The following is a 24,055-nucleotide window of genomic DNA, read 5'->3' as shown; positions in this document are numbered from 1 at the left end:
TTTCCTCGTAGGGAAAAAAACCAATACTGTTACCTGAGCCACTGCTTCCTAGAACCGTCTTCCCTCAGTCCATCAAGAAGCACGTAATAGGCTCCACTTTTCCCCCTGCCATCGTGTCTTCAGCTTCACTCACACACTAGATAACACGGAATTGATTTTCCCCTGACATTCCTCTTGCTGATAAGCAACGCCTTAGGGCCTTACCCAAAAGCAGCCGAGAGAACAAGAGATACCCGGAGTGTCGGTCGGAAGTTCACAGCTGCCTGCTAAACCTCTCCAGTTGGGTCCATCAGATCATTCTAGCCACTTGGCCTGCTCCTTTGCGTGGCAGTTATGCAGGAAAAAAACCCAACAGAGATGTGGGTTGATTCCATCTTTATTGTGTATCAGAGCATATGGGTTGCTGTCAGTCGCCACTCATCTGCTGTCCTCTGTGAACAGCCTCTGTAGCAGACTCTAAATTTAGCCCAAGAGATCAGGGTCAAGAAGGGAGAAAAATGGCCACGGCCACGTTACCATCCTGCTATATCTCCATCTTAAAAGCAACACCGACGTCACCACTCACCTGCACACGACAGTCCCGTGCAGGAGACCCAGAGCTCTGCTAGGGAAATCATTCGTTCTGCCAATGCTTTTTCTCATCTCCCCACGAAAGGACAGCTGGCTCCCAGATACAGACGTGGAATTACAGAATGCCTCGAGGACTAAGCACAAGCCTGTTGCTTTCCAACAAGGTTATAAACCCATCCCTTGCCTCACTGCACTTTTTTTGCATACATTCAGAAGTGGTTCTAGAACTCTGGAAATGTGAGTACCTCTGTCACGTCCCGAGCACTCAGGCCACCCGGTGAGCCTCCTGCCGGCAGACACGGGCCTCTACAAACCAGTCTCTGCCTACAAGTCCTGAGACTGGGCGCTGTCAGAAGGTTGCAGGTTCGTGCGGAGTTTGTACATGTGATTGAGCGCTTGTGTGAGGAAAGCCCCACTGGTGTTGATCTCCATCAAGGTCAAGTTATCCAGCTAAAACACAAGGGCAAACAGACCGGGTTGGCTGAGTCTTGGATTTCACGAAAGGTTACATCTACTGGATAAAATTAAGGCACCAACGAGTAATAATTTTCTGAAAGCCCCGCGTGGCTCGTTATCCCTTCCCGCGATGCCCGAAGCAGACGAGATGCCGCGGGCTGTCCCACAGAGCACCCGGCCCCCGCGGGTGGCCCACCGCGTGCCCACCTTGGCGTGTGCCTCCTGCTGTCTCACGAAGCTGTCGGCAGACACCCGGAGCTTGGCTGTACGAGTGTCCCACACGTCCTTGATCAGGGTCCGGATCTCGTCTGCTTTCGGGATGTTGTCTGAAGCACTAAAGGAAGCAAAAGGTGAAATACCTCGCATAAGGAAGCACTCAGTAAACTAAGGCAACTTCCAGGTAGAAGTGGCTTCTGTGTAAACGCTGCTTGGATTTAGGCAAAAATGCACAAGCTGTTCTAGACTCAAAATTTGTTTCGCTTTTTCATTTTTTTAAAATGTAAGGATTTCTAGCAGTTAAGCTTGGCACCAAGAAAATTCAGCCGTGATCCTCACCGAGTTATCTGTGCTCATGTTAGTTGTCCCTGGGCAAGCTGTGGTACAAGGACTTCTGTTATTCACCAAAAAAAATTAGATCTTGGAGAAGAAGCTCTGAGTCGGTCCTCACTGACTCAGGATAACTGAGTGTTCTATGCTATAGAATTTCCATGGAGAATGAATTTCTTTCAAAGGCTGGCTCAGCGGTCATGACCTCTAATGCTAATACCCCATCTGTTATCCAAGGGCTACAACCCACTAGGGAAAGAAGACGAAGGCTCTGTGCCAGGCATTTCTATCCTCACAAAATCCCTGAAGGATAGGGACTGTCCCACTCTACAGAGAAAACAAAGATACATTTGCAAAAGTCACAGAACAAATCGCAAATGAGCATAAACAGCACACCTACACACAGCGAATTCTGGGTAAAAGTTTGACTGGAGTCAGCGGGGCCGCACTAAGAGCCTTCCTGCGTGACACATTTTTAAACACTAACCTTTGAAGGAAGAGACAAACTAGAAGACAAAAGCAAAAGCCAACACCGTTCATCACCAGGCATCCTAGGATACGCTGGCAAGGCTCTCTCCACAGGCTAGAATTAGCTCAAGATGAGTAGATGGAGAATCAGTAGTATACAGTTGATACAGCAGATTTTATTTAAGACCCAAACATTTGGATCTTACGCTCTGAACAGCAGGTTAAAGAACAAAGGACCCCAGCTCCTCGTGACCTGCACTGCAGAACCGAGGTCCCGTCACTGAATGGATGGCTCTAAGGAATTATGAAACAAGGGTTTCGATAGGAACTGCGTACGTAACGCACTGAACTTCAAACACTGAAGGTGAACAGGCCTCCCCTCTGCCCCCAGATCCTCCCTTCTGAAGTCACACTCCCCTACAACAGCAGCCGTGTCATATCCTCCGGATGACGCCCGCCTGCCCGAACACCCTCCTGGGGACGCCGCGGCCACCGCCCTGCCCTCGCTCAGTCCGTGCAGGTCCCGACAGCCCTGCTCCACAAATCCAGGCCCTTCCACCTTCTGTCCTCCGACCTACACTGCCCTCTCCTCCAGTAAACTTCCCCTCAGCCTCCAAGACAGGGATCCCTTCTCTGGCAGCACCAGGCATGAGGGTGGCACCCCGACACACTCTGAACAGCATGAGCACACACTGCGGGGTTATACCACATCTGTCAACAGGGTCGCATCTCTTCCCCACAAAACTGGAACTCAAGCCTACATGACCATCTCCACTACCTGGTGGGACGCTTAGCATGTTGAATGCTGAGAATGTTGTGAACTACACAACTGCAGCCACGTGTCAACTCAAGGACAAGTCCACGTTATGCAGATTTTCACTTGAATTCCACAGTGCCACAAGGTGGGCCCCCCGCCCCTGCTGCTCTTCGGTAGGCAGTAGGGAGCTTCCAACTTTTGTTCTGGTTCTGCTCTGGACTCCATCAATGAAAAGGTGCTCAGGGCTTCAAAAGCTTGACCTTGTGCAAATTACATTCTAAGCAGCCACACTTGCCTGCCCCGTGCACTGATGCATTCATTGATTCCACAGACATGTGAGTAGCAGACACTGTGCGGGGGGCACGCAAGACGGTCCCTGCCCGTGAGACCCGGGGGCGGGGGTGGGAACAGCACAGGCAGACAGCAGTTAGAGAGTTACACCTGACAAGTGCTATAGAGGGGTTCAGAGCTGCCACGAGGACAGGTACACGTAACCTGGGAGGACCTGCCATGCTAAACCCGAGGAGGGAGCGGGGAATAGGTGGACTCACTGGGCAGAAGGACGGTGTGTACACACATACACATACACACACACAATTGTGTGCCTGTGCACTCTGAGGACCTGGGCACGTGTGAAGAAGGGAAGGAGGCCAACGTGAGCCTGAACCCTAGAGCATCGGAGGGAAGGACTGCAGAGAGTGGTGAGAGACGGGAGAAGGGAACCAGGCTATGCGGTGCTTCGAATACCATGATCAGGACTTCAGACCCTAGAGAGGCTCCGAGGAGCAAGGGACTCACGTGGCAGCTGTATCTCTGAAAGCCCACTCCGGCTGCAAGGCGGAGAATGAATTAGAAGCCCATGGGGAGCCTGAACTGGATGAGGGAAAACAGTTTTGCCCCAGTGGACCTGCCTTCTAGCCCAGGGTCGAAGGAAAATGCGACCCCTGGCCCCTTCCTGTGCAAGAGATACAAGAACGCAGATGCACAGGCCCAAAGGAGAAAAGGGGTGCAGCTCGACTAATAAAACATTTGCAGTTAAGAAAAAGGCTACTGCTAGAGATGATGGGCTGTTACTGGAGTCCAATATCAAGTGACGGGTAGGACGCAGAATGGAAAGAACCACGGGATTCACCAGGAGAGGGAAGGGTGGAGAAAGGGAAAAAAGAGAAACAGGGAGAGACAGAGCCCGCCAGTGTGTGCGCGCCCACCACCGACTCCCAGACTACTGCCTGAGGACCTGGGGGCCAGAGCTACCACTTCCCTCGGTCATGAGCGTGGAGCACGAAAGGAGGTGGGCTGGGAACTGGGGGTTCCGTCGTGCATGTGGGTTCAAAGAAGTGAGAGGTACTTACTGATTTAACAGGAGTTTGGTGAGCTCCATGTAGTAAAGGCTGGGCATAGGGGTAAAAGTTTCTTCCTTTCGTTCATGATCCCGAATCTTCTCCAACTTTTCTGAAATTCAGAAGTGTGTACATTTTACCATGACCATGAGCAAAATATAGTTTTAAAACCTTCCAAATTTACCAAGTACCTATATTACCTAGTCAATCAACTAAAAAATACATTTAGGGCTTCCCTGGTGGCACAGTGGTTGAGAATCTGCCTGCTAATGCAGGGGACGCGGGTTCGAGCCCTGGTCTGGGAGGATCCCGCATGCCGCGGCGCGGCTGGGCCCGTGAGCCACAATTGCTGAGCCTGCGCGTCTGGAGCCTGTGCTCCGCAGCAAGAGAGGCCGCGATGGTGAGAGGCCCGCGCACCGCGATGAAGAGTGGCCCCCGCTTGCCACAGCTGGGGAAAGCCCTCGCACAGAAACGAAGACCCAACACAGCAAAAATAAATAAATAAATAAATAAATAAAAAGCCAAAAAACAAAAAAGGAAAACTTATTAAAAAAAATAAAAAATAAAATAAATAAAATAAATAAATAAATAAATAAAAAATACATTTAAGAAACCCACTTTTTGAAATAACATATCACTAACTAGACATCACTGGGCTGATTTCCTCAAGCACTTCTCTTAGAGAAGGTGGTAGATTTGGGTTATTGTTATTGCTGGGCCTGCAGAATATATGACTGAAAACAACAGTATGTCAGAGTCTGAAGTCCTTTTCTTAGGTAAAGAGTGAAGTATTCTACCTTTGATGCAAGCAGTGATGACAGTAACCAGTGACTGGAGAAATTTACTTATTTATATTAAACCTTGTTCAGAAGAGAGCAAGACAACTTACAACTAATCCAGGGTTGAAAGCCCCACATCTGGAATCAAACTGCTGAGTCCAATTCCATCCACAGGAACAACCTCCACACGCCTCACCCCCTCCCCTTCTGTCCTTCCTCCTGGCCTGAGAAAACCCGAGTCCTGAACCCGCCACTGCACGCTAGGGTGAAGGGACACGCAGACAGAACTCTGCAGTGGGGCCTCGTTTGAAATGACTGGCCACCCATCTCCAAGGGCCCTCGGTGCTGCCCTGCAATCCTCACACTCTCCGGCTCCAGCCGCCCTCTCACTTTCCATCCTGCCCGCCCTCTCCACGCTTTCTTCCCAGCGCCTCGCGGGGCTCCGCGCACTACCGCCGCCGCATCCTCTAAGGGGCGCGCTGGCCCTCCCCTCACCCGCACAGGACACGCTTCGGCACCTGTCCTCACCCCTGAGTGACCCCTCGTGCCCTCGCTGTCGGAGCATTCCATCAAACTCGATGCAACGTCTTCCAGCTTAAAAAGAAAACCCTCCCCTGACACCAAATCCTCCTCCAGCTACCAGTTCATTTCTCATGCCCTTCACAACAAAACTTCAAGAATTCCCCGACATCGGCATTAACTGTTCGGGCGGGCGACTGTCCCACCCTCTGACACGGCTCACCGAGGCCACCACCTCTGCTCAGCCAAACCCAACGGCCACATCTCAGGCCTCGTCACGTCTGACAAGGGCCAGTCCTTGGGGTGTGTTTATCACTTGGCGTCTGGGATACCACTCTCACCAAGTTCTCCTCTCATCTCCCCGCCTCCTCCAGGCCTTCCTGACCTCGGCACACTGGAGCACAGAGCTCCTGCCCTCAGCCCTTCTCCACCGCCTATACCCGCATCCCACGTGTTCTCACCGCACTTCATTTAAACGCCACCTATGCTCTCAGGACGCCTTCCACACCTAGAATCCCAGCTCAGCCCCTCCCCTGACCTCCTGACTCAGATGCCCCACTGCCCACAATATTGCCACTTGGATGTCTAACAGGCACCTCCAGGGTCGCATGTTCAAACCCCCTCCCGGCTCCCACTCTAGCCCACACGGTCCCTGCGATCCGCCCAGTCTCAGGAGACAGCAGCCCCGCCAGCGACCCTGGTGGGCACCCCCACCTCTTCCCTCTGATCCCACGGTCTGTCCTTCAGCAAATCCTGCTGATCCTTTTCTTCAAAATACGCCTAGATGCCAACCGCATCCGCCCGCTTCCAGCAACTCACTGGTCGAGCCACCCTGAGCTCTTGCCGGGCTAACCCCCCACCGCCCTCTCCGCACACTCATCTCCACAGCGCAGACTGAGTCTCTTTCTTTTCCACATCTAAGTCAGGGTATGAAACACCTCTGTTCACACCCTGCAACGAATCAAAAAGACCGACAACACCCAGTGACGGCCAGGAGCGGAACAACAGTAACTCGTATGTTTCCGCTGGGTTAGAGGAGGGGCTCGACCGCTCTGCAGGGCTCCCGGGCAGTTTCTCACAGAGTGAAGCACTGTCTGCCCTACGAGCTGGCAGTTCCACGACTCTAGGTATTTATTTACCCGAGAGAAATAAAAATACATACCCGCAAAAAGACTCAGACACGACTGCTCAAAGCAGCCTTCTTCACAGTAGCCTAAAATGGGAAGCGACCCAAATATCCACCAACAGAAGGATGGGGGATCCAGCTGTGGAATACTCACACAGCGAAGGAAACACTACTCAGCGATGAAAGAATGACGTAAGGACACGTGCGACAACAGGGGCGAATCTCAACAACAGTATATGATGAATAAGAGAAGTCAGAGAAAAACTGACATGCCAGATGATTCCATTCATATGCCATCCAAGAACAGGTAGAACTAATCTACAGCGGCAGAAGCAGCAGCTGGCTCCCGGGCAGGACCCACGGACTGACTAGTGATTTGCACTCCCTGTCACCGCAGGATTGCCCAGGCGTATGAGAAGCCTCAGGCAAACTGTCTCCGCACCTTCTCTCTGACTCTGGCCCTCCCACGACACAGGCTCTTGCCCTCTGTCACCTGGGTTAGAATAGGCCAAAACTGACAGAAAGGGATGCAGTGGCAACAGAACCAGGGCCTGGTGGGCAGGTCCCTGCTTAAAAAAAAGCCCTTCAGAGCAGAAGGGACTGGAGTTTCCTGTCATGTTTCAGGACCACCAGATTCACACACCCCTTTGGGACAGGAAGTAAAGACAAAATGCCCGAGCAATGTTTCTTAAACTGTATTTGAGTGCACCTGGCTCCAAGTGTCCTAGCTTCTAGGAGGCAGGTACCCCTGGGTGATTTCCAAAGGGAAGGGGATAATCAAAATCTCTCAGAGGCTTTTCAAATTTCATATGCCCCCCAACCCCGACCCCAAATAAATGTGACATTCATTCTTTACTAGTAATGAGCCATTCATAGCTCCGGGGTGAGAAAAAGACTGCAACGGTTCAGGATGAAGACCGTGTGCCTCTTTTTTTTTTTTTTTTTTTTTTTTTTTTTTTTTTTTTTTTTTCTTTTTGCGGTATGCGGGCCTCTCACTGTTGTGGCCTCTCCCGTTGCGGAGCACAGGCTCCGGATGCGCAGGCCCAGCGGCCATGGCTCACGGGCCCAGCCGCTCCGCGGCATATGGGATCCTCCCAGACCGGGGCACGAACCCGTATCCCCTGCATCGGCAGGCGGACTCTCAACCACTGCGCCACCAGGGAGGCCCCCGTGTGCCTCTTTGATGCGGTATTTTCTTTTCGGTTTTTTTCCAACAGCTTTACTGAGGTGTAATCAACATACCATACAATTCACCCATTCAATGGTTTTTAGTATATTCACAGAGTTGTGCACCCATCACTTCAATCAGCTTCAGAACATTTTCATCACCCCAAAAGGAAGCCCATAATGGTTCCATCACCTGCTCAAACCCTCATCCTTAGGCAACCACTAATCTTCTTTGTCTCTGTGGATATGCCTGCTCTGAACAATTCATATAAATAGAAGAATACAATAGTTGGTCTTTGTGTCTGGTTCTTCTCTCACTTAATGTAACATTTTAAAGGTTCATCGGGACTTCCCTGGTGACGCAGTGGTTAAGAATCCGCCTGCCAATGCAGGAGACACGGGTTTGAGCCCTGGTCCAGGAAGATCCCACATGCCGCGGAGCAACTAAGGCCGTGCACCACAACTACTGAGCCTGCGCTCTAGAGCCTGTGTGCCACAACTACTGAAGCCCACGTGCCACAACTACTGAGCCTGCGCTCTAGAGGCCTGTGAAGCCGTCGTGCCTAGAGCCCGTGCTCTGCAACAAGAGAAGCCACTGCAATGAGAAGAACACGCCCAAACTCATTCTATAAGGCCACCATCACTCTAATATCAAAACCAGACAAAGATACCATAAAAAAAAGAAAATTACAGGCTAATATCACTGATGAACAGACACAAAAATCCTCAACAAAATACCGGCAAACCGAATTGAACAATACTCTAAAAGGATCATACACCATGATCAAGTGGGATTATCCCAAAGTTGGAAGGATTTTTCAATATCTGCAAATCAATTAGTGTGATACACCATATTAACAAACTGAAGAATAAAAACCATATGATCGGACTTTCCTGGTGGCTCAGTGGTTAAGAATCCGCCTGCCAATGCAGGGGACACAGGTTCGAGCCCTGTTCTGGGAAGACCCCACATGCCATGGAGCAACTAAGCCTGTGAGCCACAACTACTGAGCCTGCGCTCTAGAGCCCACGAGCCACAACTACTGAGTCTGCGCTCCAGAGCCCACGAGCCACAACTACTAAAGCCCGCGCACCTAGAGCCCGTGCTCCACAACAAGAGGGGCCACCGCCATGAGAAGCCCGTGGACCGCAATGAAGAGTAGCCCCCGCTCGCAGCAACTAGAGAAAGCCCGCGCGTAGCAACGAAGAACCAAGTCAGCCATAAATAAATAAATAAAACAAAAACAAACAAACAAAACCATATGATCATCTCAATAGATGCAGAAAAGGCTTCTGATAAAATTCAACACCAATTTATAATAAAAACTCTCCAGAAAGTGGGCATAGAGGGAACCTACCTCAACATAATAAAGGCCATATATGACAAACCTACAGCTAACATCATACTCAACGGCGAAAACCTGAAAGCATTTCCTATGAGATCAAGAACAAGGATGTCCACCCTCTCCACTTTTTTTTTTTTTTTTGCGGTATGCAGGCCTCTCACTGTTGTGGCTTCTCCCGTTGCGGAGCACAGGTTCCAGACACGCAGGCTCAGCGGCCATGACTCACGGGTCCAGCTGCTCCACAGCATGTGGGATCTTCCCAGACGGGGGAACAAACCTGTGTCCCCTGCATCGGCAGGCGGACTCTCAACCACTGTGCCACCAGGGAAGCCCCACCCTCTCCACTTTTATTCAACATAGTTTGGAAGTCCTAATCATGGCAATCAGAGAAGAAAAAGAAATAAAAGGAATCCAAATTGGAAAAGAAGTAAAACCGTCACTGTTTGAAGATGACAGGATACTATACATAGAAAATCCTAAAGATGCTACCAGAAAACTACAAGAGCTGATCAATGAATTCAGCAAAGTGGCAGGATACAAAATACATACACGGAAATCTGTTGCATTTCTATACACTAACACGAAAGATCAGAACCAGAAATTAAAGAAACAACCCCATTTACCAGCACATTAAAAAGAATAAAATTCCCAGGAATAAACCTACCTAAGGAGACAAAAGACCTGTACTCTGAAAACTTTAACACACTAATGAAAGAAATCAAAGATGATACAAACAGATGGAAAGATATACCATGTTCTTCAACTAGAAGATCAATGTTGTCAATATCACCATACTACCCAAGTCATTCTGCAGAGTCGATGCAATCAATCCCTATGAAATTAACAGTGGCATTTTTCACAGAACTGGAACAAAACATTTTAAAATGCGTATGGAAACAAAAAACATGCGGAATTGCCAAAGGAATCCTGACAAGAGAAAACGAAACTTGAGCAATCAGGCTCCCTGACTTCAGACTATACTACAAAAAGCTACAGTAATCAAAAAAAGTATGCTACAGGCAAACACAAAAAATACAGATCAAAGAAAGCTCAGAAACAAACACACAAACTTATGGCCAGTTAATCTACGACTAAGGAGGTAAACCTATATGATGGAGAAAAGACTTTCTCTTAAGGAAGTGGTGCTACACTGGTACTCAGTGTTCCAGTGTGTACAGGACAGCTACATGTCAAAGACTGAAACTGGAACACTGTCTAACAGCCTACATAACAATAAACTCAAACAGAATTAAAGACCTACGTGTAAGGCTGGGATACTAAAAACTCTTAGAGGGAAACATACGCAAAACACTCTGAAATAAATCACAGCGAAATCTTTTTGACCTGTCTCCTAAAATAATGGAAATAAAAACAAAAATAAACAAGTGAGACCTCATTAAACTCACAAGCTTTTGCAAGCAAACAAAACCATAAAGAAAATGACAAGACAACTCACAGAATGAGAGAAAATATTTGCAAACGTTGTGACTGGCAAAAGCTTAATCTCCAAAATTTACAAACAGCTCATGCACCTCAATACCCAAAAAACCAAACAACCCGATATAAAAAGGGGGAAGACCTAAATAGACTTTTCTCCAAAGAAGACATACAGAGGGCCAAGAGGCACATGAAAAGATTCGCAACATGACTAATTATAAGCGAAATGCAAATCAAAACTACAATGATATATCACCTTACGCCAGTCAGAATGGCTAACATCAAAGAGTATACAAACAGGGCTTCCCTGGTGGCACAGTGGTTGGGAGTCCGCCTGCCGATGCAGGGGACACGGGTTCGTGCCCCGGTCCGGGAAGATTCCACATGCCGCGGAGCGGCTGGGCCCGTGAGCCATGGCCGCTGAGCCTGCGCGTCCGGAGCCTGTGCTCCGCAATGGGAGAGGCCACAACAGTGAGAGGCCCACGTACCAAAAAAAAAAAAAAAAAAAGTATACAAACAATAAACACTGGAGAGGGTGTGGAGAAAAGGGAACCCTCCTATGCTGTTGGTGGGAATGTCAATTGGTACAGTAACTATGGAAAACACTATGGACGTTCTTTAAAAAACTAAAAATAGAGCTACTATAAGATACAGCAATCCCACTCCTGGTCATATATCTGGAGAAAACCACGGTTTGAAAGGACACATGCACCCCAAAGTTCACTGAAGTGCTGCTTACAATAGCCAAGACAAGGAAGCAACCTAAATGTTCACGAACAGATGAATGGATAAAGAAGATGTGGTACATATATACACTGGAGTATTACTCAGCCATTAAAAGCAATGACATAATGCCATTTGCAGCAACACAGACAGACATGGAGATTATCATACTAAGTGAAGTAAACCAGACAGAGAAAGACAAATATCATACAATACAGCTTATGTGCAGAATCTAAAACAAAATATGCAAACGGACTTATTTTCAAAATAGAAACAGGCTCACAGACTTAGAAAATAGACTTACAGTTACCAAAGGAGAAAAGTGGAGGGGAAAGATAAATTGGGAGTACGGGACTGACATATACACACTACTCTATTTCAAATAAATAACCAACAAGGACCTACTGTATAACACAGGGAACTCCGCTCACTATCCTGTAATAACCGAAATGCGAAAAGAATTTGAAAGAGAGTAGATACATGTATATGTAAAACTGAATCACTATACTGTATACCTGAAACTAACACAACATTATTAATCAACAAAACCCCAATATAAAATAAAAATTAAAACCAAAACAAAAATAAACAAATGGGACCTCATTAAACTCAAAAGCTTTTCACAGCAAAGGAAACCATAAACAAAACGAAACGACAACCTACAGAATGGGAGAAAATACTGGCAAAGGATGGGACCGACAAGAAATCAATCTCCAAAATTTACAAAGAGCTCATGCAACTCAATATCAAAAAAGCAAACAACCCCATCAAAAAATGGACAGGAGACCTAAATAGCCTTTTCTCCAAAAAAAACATACAGACATCCACAGGCACATGAGAAGGTGCTCAACATCGCTAATTATTAGAGGAATGCAAATCAGAACTATAATACCACCTCACACCAGTCAGAACGGCCATCATCAAAAAGCCCACAAACAGTAAGTGCTGGAGAGGGTGCGGAGAAAGGAGAACCCTCCTACACTCTTGGTGGGAATGTAAGTTGGTGCAGCCACTGTGGAGAACAGTATGGAGGTTCCTCAGAAACTAAAACTAGAACTACCATAGGATCCAGCAATCCCACTCCTGGGCACATACCCGGACAAAAGTATAACTGAAAAAGATACACGCACCGCTGTGTTCATGGTAGCACTGCTTACAAGAGCTGAGACATGGAAGAAACCTAAATGTCCATCTTCATAAAGAAGATGTGGTACGTATATACAATGAAATACCACTTGGCCATAAAAAAGAACGAAATAATGCCATTTGCAGCAACATGGATGCAACTAGAGAGTATCATACTAAGTGAAGTAAGTCAGAAAGAGAAAGACAAATACCATGTGATATCACTTACACGTGGAATCTAAAATATGGCACAAGTGAACCTATCTACAAAACAGAAACACACTCACAGACACAGGGATCAGATTGGGGGCTGCCAAACGGGACGGGCGGAGGGAGAGAGGGATGGACTGGGAGTTTGGGGTTGGTAGCTGCAAACTATCATATTTAGAACAGATAAAAAACAAGGTCCTACTGTTTAGCACTGGGAACTACATCCAACCTCCCGGGATAAACCATAATGGAAAAGAATATGTAAAAAAAAGAATGTATATATGTGAATCACTGAGTCACTTTGCTGTACAGCAGAGATGCACACAACATTACACATCATCGATACTTTGATTTAAAAAAACAAATAAAATAATTCCATTTGCAGCAACGTGGATGGACTTGGAGATTATCATACTAAGTGAAGTAAGCCAGAGACAGAAAGACAAATATCACATGGTATCACTTATATGCAGAACCTAAAACAAAATATACAAATGGACTTATTTACAAAATAGAAACACACTCACTGACTTAGAAAACAAAGTTATGATTACCAAAGGGGAAAGGTGGAGGGGAAGGATAAACTGGGAGTATGGGACTGGCATCTACACACTACTATATTTCAAGTAAATAACCAACAGGACCTACAGTGTAACACAGGGAACTCTGCTCACTATGCTGTAATAACCAAAATGGGAAAAGAATTTGAAAAAGAGGAGAGACATTTATATGTATAACTGAATCACTTTGCTGTACACCAGAAAATAACAACGCTGTTAATCAATTAAACTCCAAAGGAGAAGAAAAATTAAAACAAAAATAAACAAATGGGACCTCATTAAACTCAAAAGCTTCTGCAAGCAAAGGAAACCATAAACAAAACGAGAAGACAGGGCTTCCCCGGGGGCGCAGTGGTTGAGGGTCCGCCTGCCGATGCAGGGGACGCGGGTTTGTGCCCCGGTCCGGGAAGATCCCACGTGCCGCGGAGCGGCTGAGCCCGTGGGCCATGGCTGCTGGGCCTGCGCGTCCGGAGCCTGTGCTCCGCAGCGGGAGAGGCCGCAACAGTGAGAGGTACGCGTATCTGAAAAAAAAAAAAAAAAAAAAAGGGGACGGGAGGCCTAAATAGACTTTTCTCCAAAGAAAACATACAGATGGCCCCAGGCACATGAGAAGATGCTCAATGTCGCTAATTATTAGAGAAATGCAAATCAAAACTACAATGAGATATCATCTCACACTGGTCACAATGGTCATCACCAAAAAGTCTACAAATAATAAAGACTGGTGAGGGTGTGGAGAAAAGGGAACCCTGCTACACTGTTGCTGGGAATGTAAACTGGTACAGCCACTATGGAAAACAGTATTGAGGTTCCTTAAAAAAAAAACTAAAAATAGAGCTACCATATGACCCAGGAATCCCACTCCTGGGCATGTATCTGGAAAAAAAACATGATTCAAAAGGATACATGCACCCCAATGTTCATTGCAGCGCTGCTTAAAATAGCCAGGACATGGAAGCAACCTAAATGTCCTTTGACAGAGGAATGGATAAAGAAGATGTGGTACATATATACAATGGGGTATTACTCAGCCATTAAAAGGAATGATATAATGCCATTTGCAGCAACACAAACCTGGAGATTATCATACTAAGTGAAGTAAGCCACACAGAGAAAGGCAAGTATCATATGATACGGCTTCATGCGGAATCTAAAACAAAATATACAAATGAACTTATTTACAAAACAGAAATGGACTCACAGACATAGCAAACAAACTTATGGTTACCAAAGGAAAAAGATGTAGGGGAAGGATAAATTGGGGAGTGTGGGGTTGACATACACAGTAAGTTTCCCACATACAAACAAGTTCCGTTCCACGAGGGCATTCGTAGCCCCATTTGTTCAGAAGTCCAACGAAGTTGGCGTAGGTACCCAACTAACACAATAGGCTATATAGTACTGTACTGTAATTGGTTTACAATGCTTTTCACACAAATAATACATAAAAGCAAACACAAAAAAATAAAGAAACATTTTAAATCTTACAGTACAGTACCTTGAAAAGTACAGTAGTACAGTACAACAGCTGGCATACAGAGCTGGCATCGAGTGAACAAGCAAGAAGAGTTCCTGACTGGAGGAGGGAGAGGAGGTGGGACATGATAGAGCTGAAGGACCGTCAGCAACAGGAGACGGAGGGCAGGCTGCAATTTCACTCACGCCTGACGTTCACGGCACAGGTTCTGGTTCTTTGCTGGATCGATTCTATCTACCCTCTTGAAAATATGATCCAGTGATGTCTGGGTAGTGGTTCTTTTTATCTCCTCACAGATGACACGGTAGCGCTGGACTGCATTCTGATCGGCTGCTGCAACCCTCGTGTACCATTCTGTGTTCGGGTCCTGTGCCTCAAAAACCAACAGTGTCCCCTCAAATAAAGAAAATCCCCTTGCCATTTCCTGTGTTGTGAATCTCTTCGATTCTTCAGTTACCTCTTCCTCTTGTCTTTGTCCTTTCTCTGGGCCTCCAATCCCTTCAGGTCTTCAGTAGTGAGCTCCTCGTGTTGCACAGCAAGGAGTTCAATGAAGTCGTCCTCTTGCAGATCTAGCTCCAGCCTCTCGCTGAGGGTCACTACGTTGCTGAAGACCTCTTTGGACTCCTCATCCACCTTCTCAAATCCAAGAAAATCGTGAACAAACTGTGGGCAAAGGTTCTTCCAAACCCCATTCATGGTGATGGCCATAACGTCATGCCAAGAAAAGTCAATCTTTTTTACGGTCGTGTAGATGTTACAGTCCTTCCAGAACTGTCACAAAGTTGTTCCTGCTTGGTCACTCGCCTTTACTGCCTGACGAAAAGCGTGACGTAAATAATATTTCTTGAAAGTCGCTATAACTCCCTGGTCCATATGTTGGATGAGCGACATGGTATTCAGTGGCAGATGCACTACTTTGACGTTGGGATGAAAGTCATTCATGAATGGGAGGTAGCCCGGATCACTGTCGAGCAGCAAAAGAATGTTGAACGGGATGTCCTTCTCCAAGCAATGTTTCTCTACCTCTGGGATAAAATGGTAGAAAAACCAATCCTGGAAAATGGCCTGTATAACCCAGGCTTTGGGGTTACTCTTCCACACAACAGGAAGAGAGCCCTTGGCTACGTTTTTAAGGGCTCTTGGGTTCTCTGAATGATAAACAGAGGCTTCAGCTTCATATCACCAGAAGCACTGCCATCAAACAACAGAGTTAGCCTATGCTTTGCTGCTTTACAGCCCGGCATCAACTTTTCCTCCTTACTGATGTAACTTCAGTCTGGCATCCTCTTCCAGTACAGTCCTGTCTCATCCACATTAAAAACCTGCTCAGGTAAATACATGCCTTCATCAATAATTTCTCAAACTGTTTCAGGAAATTCCCGGGCAGCTATTGTATCTGCGCTCACTGCCTCGCCACTTACTTTTACTTTGTGAAGTTGGCTCCAGTCTTCAACTGATGAAACCAGCCGTGGCTGGCATTAGAAGATATGCCCTCTGATTCTTCGCCGTGTTGCTTCTTCAGGTCTTCATAAAGGCTTTTGGCTTTCTCTTGAATCAGCATTAAACTGAGCGGGACTCGACGCTGATGCTGATCCGTCATCCACATACTGAGAAGTTTCTGCATCCCCTCCATCACTTTTCCACGCTTCTTTGATATTACTGTCAACATCACCGGCACAGCAGACTTCACATGTTCCATGATCTTGTCCTTGTTCTTCAGGATCGTGCTGGTGGTTGAACGATTCTTGTTATGAGAATGAGCGACGTCTGCCATCTTTTCGCCTCGCTCCACTCTCTCAATTATTTTCACTTTTGTTTCCACTGTTATTGCCTGGCACTTCTTAGCAGTACCAGCTACATCACCACTGCTTTTATGCTTGCTTCCGGACATCCTGAGCTTGAAATAAAGATACCGTACTAGTGTACTCTATACAGTAAAGTACACCAAAGCACAACCACTTCTAGAGGATGCACGCACATGGCAATGTACGCCAGACACGTGAACTAACAGACGTGACTGGACATGTGAACGCACGTTCCCATCTTTGAAAGTTCACAACTTGAAGGTTCTATATGTAGGGACTTACTGTACACACTACTATATTTAAAATACATAACCAACAAGGACCTACTGTACAGCACAGGGAACTCTGATTAACATTCTCTAATAACCTAAATGAAAAAAGAATTTGAAAAAGAGTTCATACATGTATAACTAAAACACTTCATTGTAAACCTGAAAATAACACCTTGTTAATCAACTATACTCCAATATAAAATAAAAATTAAAAACAAAAAGGGACTTACCTGGTGATCCAGTGGGAAAGACTCTGAGCTCCCAATGCAGGGGACCCTGGTTTGATCCCTGAACAGGGAACTAGATCCTGCATGCATGCCAAAACTAAGAAGCCCGCAGGCCACAACTAAGAAGCCCACATGTCAAAACTCAGAAGCCCGCATGCCACAACAAAGAGCTGGCACAGCCAAAACAAATAAATAAAAAATAATAATAGTAAATAAATTTTTAAAAATTAAAACAAACAAACAAAAAAAAACAAATGGTACCTCACTGAACTCAAAAGCTTCTGCAAGCAAAGGAAACCATAAGAAAAATGACAAGACAACCCACAGAATGGGAGAAAGTATTTGCAAACGATGTGACCAACAAAAGATTAATCTCCAAAATTTACAAACAGGTCGTGTAGCTCAATATCGAAAAAACAAACAACCCAATAAAAAAATGGGTGAAGGTCTAAATACACTTTCTTCCAAAGAAGACATATAGATGTCCACAGGCACATGAAAAAATGCTCAACATCGCTAATTCTTAGAGAAATGCAAATTGAAACTACAGTGAGATATCACCTCACACCAGTCAGAATGGCCATCATTGAAAACTCTACAAACAATAAATACTGGAGAGGGTGTGGAGAAAAGGGAACCCTCCTACACTGTTGGTGGGAATGTAAATTGGTACAGCCACTAGGGAGATCAGTATGGAGGTTCCTTAAAAAACTAAAGTTATCATATGACCCAGCAATCCCACTACTGGTCATATATCTGGAGAAAACCATGGTTTGAAAGGATACATGCACCCCAATATTCACTGCAGTGCTGCTTACAATTAGGCCAGACATGTCGGCCACCTAAATGTCCATCAACATATGAATGCATAAAGATGATGTGGTACCTATATACAATGGAGTACTACTCAGCCATTAAGAAGAATGAAATAATGCCATTTGCAGCAACACAGATAGACCAGATTATCATACTAAATGAAATAAGCCAGAAAGGGAAATACAAATACCATGAGTTATATGTGGAATCTAAAATATGGCACAAATGAACCTACCTACAAAACAGAAACAGACTCACAGACATAAGAGATCATACTTGTGGTTGCCAAGGGGGAGGGCGGTGGGGGAGAGGGATCAACTGGGAGTTTGAGGTTAGCAGATGTAAACTATTATATAGAGAATGGATAAACAGCAAGGTCCTACTATACAGCACAGTGAACTATATTCAATGTCCTGGGATAAAGCATAATTGAAAAGAACATAAAAAATGAGTGTATGTGTATAAATGAGTCACTTTGCTGTACAGCAGACAGTGGCACAACACTGTAAATCAAATATACTTCAATAAACAAAAATTAAAATTTTTTTAAAAAACCTTGAAAAATCTAGTCCATTTCCAGCAAAAATCAAATTTCTAAGGAAAATAAGGGAATATTTAAAGCTTCTATTATGGGAAAAAATGCACTATGGAAATGTCTGTCTTGCCACAAATAAATGATCTAATGTACCAATCTTTAAGAAAAAAAGAAAGAAAAGGAATGTATATATGTGTACACATGTGAGTCACTTTGCTGTACAGCAGAGATTAGCACAACACTGTAAATCACCCATGCTAGCACAGGGAGGTCAGCTCGGTGCTCTGTGACCACCTAGAGGGGTGGGATAGGGAGGGTGGGAGGGAGACGCAAGAGGGAGGAGATATGGGGATATATGTTTACATATAGCTGATTCACTTTGTTATACAGCAGAAACTAACACACCATTGTAAAGCAATTTTACTCCAATAAAGATGTTTAAAAAAATCACCTATGCTTCAATAAAAAAATTAAAAAATAAAAAAAGAATGAAATAATGTCATTTGTAGCAACATGGATGAACCTGGTGATTAACATACTAAGTAAAGTAAGCCAGACAGACAAAGACAAATATCATATGATATCGCTTATATGAAGAATCTAAAAAAAATGAGAGAAATGAACTTATTTACAAATCAGAAACAGACTCACAAGACTTAGAAAACAAACTTATGGTTACTAAAGGGGAGAAATGGAGATGAGGGATAAATTTGGAGTTTGGAATTGACATATACACACTACCATACCTAAAATAGATACCCAACAAGCACCTACTGTATAGCACATGGAACACTGCTCAATATCCTAGTAATCTAAATGGGAAAAGAATTTGAAAAAGAATAGATACATGTATATGTATAACTGAATCACTTTTTTGTACACCTGGAATTAACACAACATTGTTTTGTTTTGCTTATTTATTTATTTGGCTGCGTTGGGTCTTTGTTACCGCGAGCCGGCTTCTCATTGCGGTGGTTTCTCTTGTTGCAGAGCACGGGCTCTAGGCGCGTGGGCTTCAGTAATTGTGGCACACGGGCTCAGTAGTTGTGGCTTGCAGGCTCTAGAATGCAGGCTCAGTAGTTGTGGCGCACAGGCTCAGGTGCTCCGCGGCATGTGGGATCTTCCTGGACCAGGGCTCGAACCCGTGTCCCCTGCACTGGCAGGCGGATTCTTAACCACTGTACCACCAGCAAAGTCCCAAACAGAACACTGTTAATCAACTATACTCCGGTATAAAATAAAACTTAAAAACAAAAATAAACAGACAGGACCTCTTTAAACACAAAAGCTTTTGCACAGCAAAGAAAACCATATACAAAATGAAAAGACATGGGCTTCCCTGGTGGCGCAGTGGTTGAGAGTCTGCCTGCCGATGCGGTGGACGCGGGTTCGTGCCCCGGTCCGGGAGGATCCCACATGCTGTGGAGCGGCTGGACCCGTGAGCCATGGCCGCTGTGCCTGTGTGTCTGGAGCCTGTGCTCCGCAACGGGAGAGGCCACAACAGTGAGAGGCCCACGTACCGCAAAAAAAAAAAAAAAAAAAAAAAAATGAAAAGAACCCACAGAATGGGAGAAAATATTTGCAAATGATGTGACCAACAAAATATTAATCTCCAAAATTTAGAAAGATCTCATGCAGGTCAATACCACAAAAAAAAAAAAAAAAAAAAAAAATAGAAAGACAAACCAAACAACCCCATCAAAAAACAGACAGGAGACCTAAATAGCCTTTTTTCCAAAGAAAACATACACACGTCCACAGGCACATGAGAAGATGCTCAACATCTCTAATCAATAGAGAAATGCAAATCAAAACTACAATGAGATATTACCTCACACCAGTCAGAATGTCCACCATCAAAAAACCTACAAACAATAAATACTGGAGACGGTGTGGAGAAAAGGGAACCCTCTTGCACTGTTGGTGGGAATGTAAACTGATACAGCCACTATGGAGAAGAGTATGGAGGTTCCTCAGGAAACTAAAAATAGCATTACCACATGATCCAGCAATCCCACTCCCGGGCATCTACTGGGACAAAACTTAATTCGAAAAGATCCATGCACTCCAATGTTCACTGCAGCCCTGTTTACAATAGCCCAGACATGGAAGCCACTTAAATGTCCATCGACAGAGGAATGGATAAAGAAGATGTGGCACATATATACAATGGAATATTACTCAGCCATAAAAAGAAACGAAATTGAGCTGTTTGTAATGAGGTGGATAGACCTAGAGTCTGTCATACAGAGTGAAGTAAGTCAGAAAGAGAAAAACAAATACCGTATGCTAACACATATATATGGAATTTAAGGGGAAAAAAATGTCATGAAGAACCTAGGAGTAAAACGGGAATGCAGACACAGACCTACTAGAGAATGGACTTGAGGATATGGGGAGGGGGAAGGGTAAGCTGTGACAAAGCGAAAGAGAGGCATGGACATATATACACTACCAAACGTGAGGTAGATAGCTAGTGGGAAGCAGCCGCAGAGCACAGGGAGATCAGCTTGGTGCTTTGTGACCGCCTGGAGGGGTGGGATAGGGAGGGTGGGATGGAGACGCAAAAGGGAGGGGATAAGGGAACATATGTATATGTATAGCTGATTCACTTTGTTATAAAGCAGAAACTAACACACCATTGTAAAGCAATTATACTCCAATAAAGATGTAAAAATAGGGCCTCCCTGGTGGCGCAGTGGTTGAGAGTCCGCCTGCCGATGCAGGGGATACGGGTTCGTGCCCCGGTCTGGGGGGATCCCATATGCCGCGGAGCGGCTGGGCCCGTGAGCCATGGCCGCTGGGCCTGCGCGTCCGGAGCCTGTGCTCCGCGACGGGAGAGGCCACAACAGTGAGAGGCCCGCATACCGCAAAAAGAAAAAAAAAAAAAAAAAAAAAAAAAAAGATGTAAAAATAAAAAAGATGTGGTACATATACACAATGGAATATTACTCAGCCATTAAAAAAGAAAGAAAGAATGCCACTTGCAGCAACATGGATGGACCTGGAGACTATCATACTGAGATAAGTCAGACAGAGAAAGACAAATATATGATAATATTTATATGCGGAATCTTAAAAAAAAATGATACAAATGAACTTATTTACAAAACGTAAACAGACTCACAGACTTAGAAAACAAACTTATGGTGACCAAAGGGGAAAGGTGGAGGGGAGTGATAAACTGGTAGTTTGGGGTTGACATATACACACTATGATATTTAAAATAGATAATCAATAAGGACCTACTATACAGCACAGGGAACTCTGCTCACTATTCTGTAATAACCAAGGTGGGAAAAGAATTTGAAAAAGAATAGATACATGTATATGTACCTGATTCACTTTGCTGAACACCTGAAACTACCACAACACTGTTAATCAACTATACTGCAATATAAAACTAGAATTAAAATAAAATAAAAGCTTGTGGCAATATCTTAAAATCAAAACCAGAACTAGAATTTGTAGACACACCCCAAACGACCGTTACTAACAGTGGTCCGCGGCCTCTCGCAGCTGAGGCTGGGAAGCATTCATTGATTTCACCTGATGAGCGACGCTGCGTCCGTGGAAGGACCGCTTGCCTCCACCCGCGGGAGGGCGACCCCGGCCCCCACGGCCCGCCTCCCCCACCACACCCCGCTCCCCCCCACACCCCGCTCCCCCTCCACGTCCTCACCCACGTCCATCCACTCGGGGGGGAGCAGCCGACACTTCTGTCTCTGTTTCAGGTTGATCGCCAGCCACAGAGGCACCTGCACTGGTAAGCCGGGGTTGAAAGGCCCCAGGTCGCCCTGCAAGCAAACACACACACACACCGTCCCTCAAAACTGCATCGCTGGACCTCTGCTGTCCACGGGCTGAAGCCCGAGCGCGCTCTCGGCCCCACCGCGCCCCACCGCTCATTTGCGCTGGGTCCCGAACGCCGCCCGACGACACCTGTGGGCGCTGGACCCGCCGCCCAGCCCCCCTCCCGGAAGCGGGAACCGACCAGGGAGAGCCGGAGGCCCGGCGGGTCTCACCCCGATGAGGTAGATCTTGTCCAGACTGAAGTTCGGGATAATGGTGACCAGCTCCTTCTCGGCCAGAAACTCCACCTCGGCCGCGTCCATAGTGGGGCCCGCAGTCAGTCCGGGACTCGCCGCCGCCTCCGGCCCCTCAGCGTCCGGGAAGACGCGCTGCAACCGCCGCTTTCCCGCCACCGAGCAATGCCCAGCCTCTGGCCGGAAGGAGCCTCGGCCGGCCTATAGAAACGCAGCGTCCTCCACGGGGCGGCGGAAGGCGGGGACAGCGGATGCTACGAGCCCGCGGATTGGCGAGCCTGAACGAGGCTGCGAGCAGACCCCGCCCCTCTCGTGGGCAGGCCCCGCCCCTCCCGTGTCCCGGCCTTGCCCCTCCCGTGGGCAGCACACCTGGCGCCCCCGGCTCACCTGCACCTAGTACAGCCTTCGGTGTCCCTTCACCTACCCCGGGCGCGCGCCCGCCAACACCGCGAGTCAAACTGCGGGTGGGCTTCGGGGCCAGGAGTAAATGCATGTAATTGGTCACAGCGTGACCTGGCTACACAGACGCGGCCCCGGGCCGCAGCGGAGCGAGCGAAGGCGTTGTTTCCTTTAACTTAACAATCTTCTGCCTTCCCTGTACACGGGGTTAATATCTATAAAAATGAAGATTCCTGGGAATTCCTTGGCGGTCCAGTGGTTAGGACTCCGCGCTTTGGGCCCGGGTTGATCCCTGGTTGGGGAACTAAGATCCCACAAGCAGCACGGTGCGGCCAAAGGAAAAAAAAACGCAGATTCCTCCACTGCATCCACATATTCCAATTCGGAAACCGCAGGGGAGAGGCTCACAATTCGCACTTTGGCAGACTCCCCAGGTGAGACTTGTGAAGGGGCAAGTTTGCCCACCTGGGGCAAATAACGTATTGATGAGCTCATCTGTTGGCCAGTCCGGGTGCCCTCTATACCATGGGCTCATGTGAACCTTTACAACAGGGGTTCTAAGACCCTCCTCTGTCAGCATCCCCGGGGAGATTCCGAATGTTCACATGCACACACCTGCAGGCTTGTGATTCAGGGGTCTGGGTGAGGACAGTGTTGATTTTAATCAGGGATTTTGATGGGGTGATAATAGGCCAGGAAAACTTCCTGGGAGGTGAAGCAGCTAGAAGAGAACTGGGTGGGGAGGCGTCAGGAAGGGGCGGGGGGCGGGGGGGAGTTGAGTTCAACACCATGATCATTAGGCTCTAAGAAAAAGCATATGTGACAGGAGGAGTTCAGGCTTCTAGATCCCAGCAGGAAAGCTGTCTCACCCCAGAAAACGGCACGCTTTCCTCTCTAACCACCCTGAAACCTGCCCCATGTCAGGTTGCCGGGAAATGAAATAAGGCCATAATTCAGTTCTGCTCGCTCGCATGGCCTGGAAAGTTGTCTGTTGTTTATCTGCATTGGAAGCTGTCATTGCAGGCCTGGAGATTTCCTTCATTGTGTCATTTATGAAGACAAATACTTTCAAAGAAAATAAAAGATCCCTCAGGACGCTGTGTGAGAGAACACGTGACCACTCTGAACTTCAGTCTCTTCATCTGCAAGCGAGGTAGGAAGAGGAGTACCCAGGGGGGTTGGGGAGGAGGGGAAGCTGTAGGCCACCTGGCCCCTCCTAAAATAGAAGCTCCCTCAGTCATCTGCAGAGAGTGTGTGCCAGCTTGTCTGGGTTTTGACTGATGGGGGAATGTTTTCTTGACTGGCAAATATCTGTGTTTCAAATTTGGTGAGGCTTCCCTCCCTGATTT

The 24,055-nt window shown here is 46.6% G+C and overlaps 1 protein-coding gene across 1 annotated transcript; it reads right to left on the bottom strand.

Annotated features, from left to right (window-relative positions):
• Positions 1 to 42: 42 nt before the first annotated feature.
• Positions 43 to 22,475, bottom strand: GINS2 (GINS complex subunit 2). The gene is made up of 5 exons (XM_082607687.1): positions 22,287 to 22,475; positions 21,944 to 22,058; positions 4,150 to 4,249; positions 1,234 to 1,360; positions 43 to 1,020 (listed from the first exon to the last, which is right to left on the bottom strand). Exons 1-5 carry the CDS (start codon positions 22,374 to 22,376, stop codon positions 895 to 897), a joined length of 558 nt encoding a protein of 185 aa, XP_082463813.1. The 5' UTR covers positions 22,377 to 22,475; the 3' UTR covers positions 43 to 894.
• Positions 22,476 to 24,055: the final 1,580 nt, after the last annotated feature.

This window comes from Mesoplodon mirus (assembly GCF_964341445.2).
Source record: "Mesoplodon mirus genome assembly, chromosome: 19".
Classification (NCBI taxonomy): domain Eukaryota; kingdom Metazoa; phylum Chordata; class Mammalia; order Artiodactyla; family Ziphiidae; genus Mesoplodon; species Mesoplodon mirus.
This window is presented reverse-complemented; position numbering and strand designations above follow the sequence as displayed.

Bases quoted from the DNA above. Each gene is read 5' to 3' on its own strand.
- GINS2 (XM_082607687.1), bottom strand. From the start codon at position 22,376: ATGGACGCGGCCGAGGTGGAGTTTCTGGCCGAGAAGGAGCTGGTCACC. The intron at 4,250-21,943 runs GTGAGGACGTGG...TCTGAATTTCAG, and splicing joins CCCCGAGTGGATGGACGTGG to AAAAGTTGGAGAAGATTCGG. The intron at 1,361-4,149 runs GTAAGTACCTCT...TGCTTCCTTTAG, and splicing joins ACCAAACTCCTGTTAAATCA to TGCTTCAGACAACATCCCGA.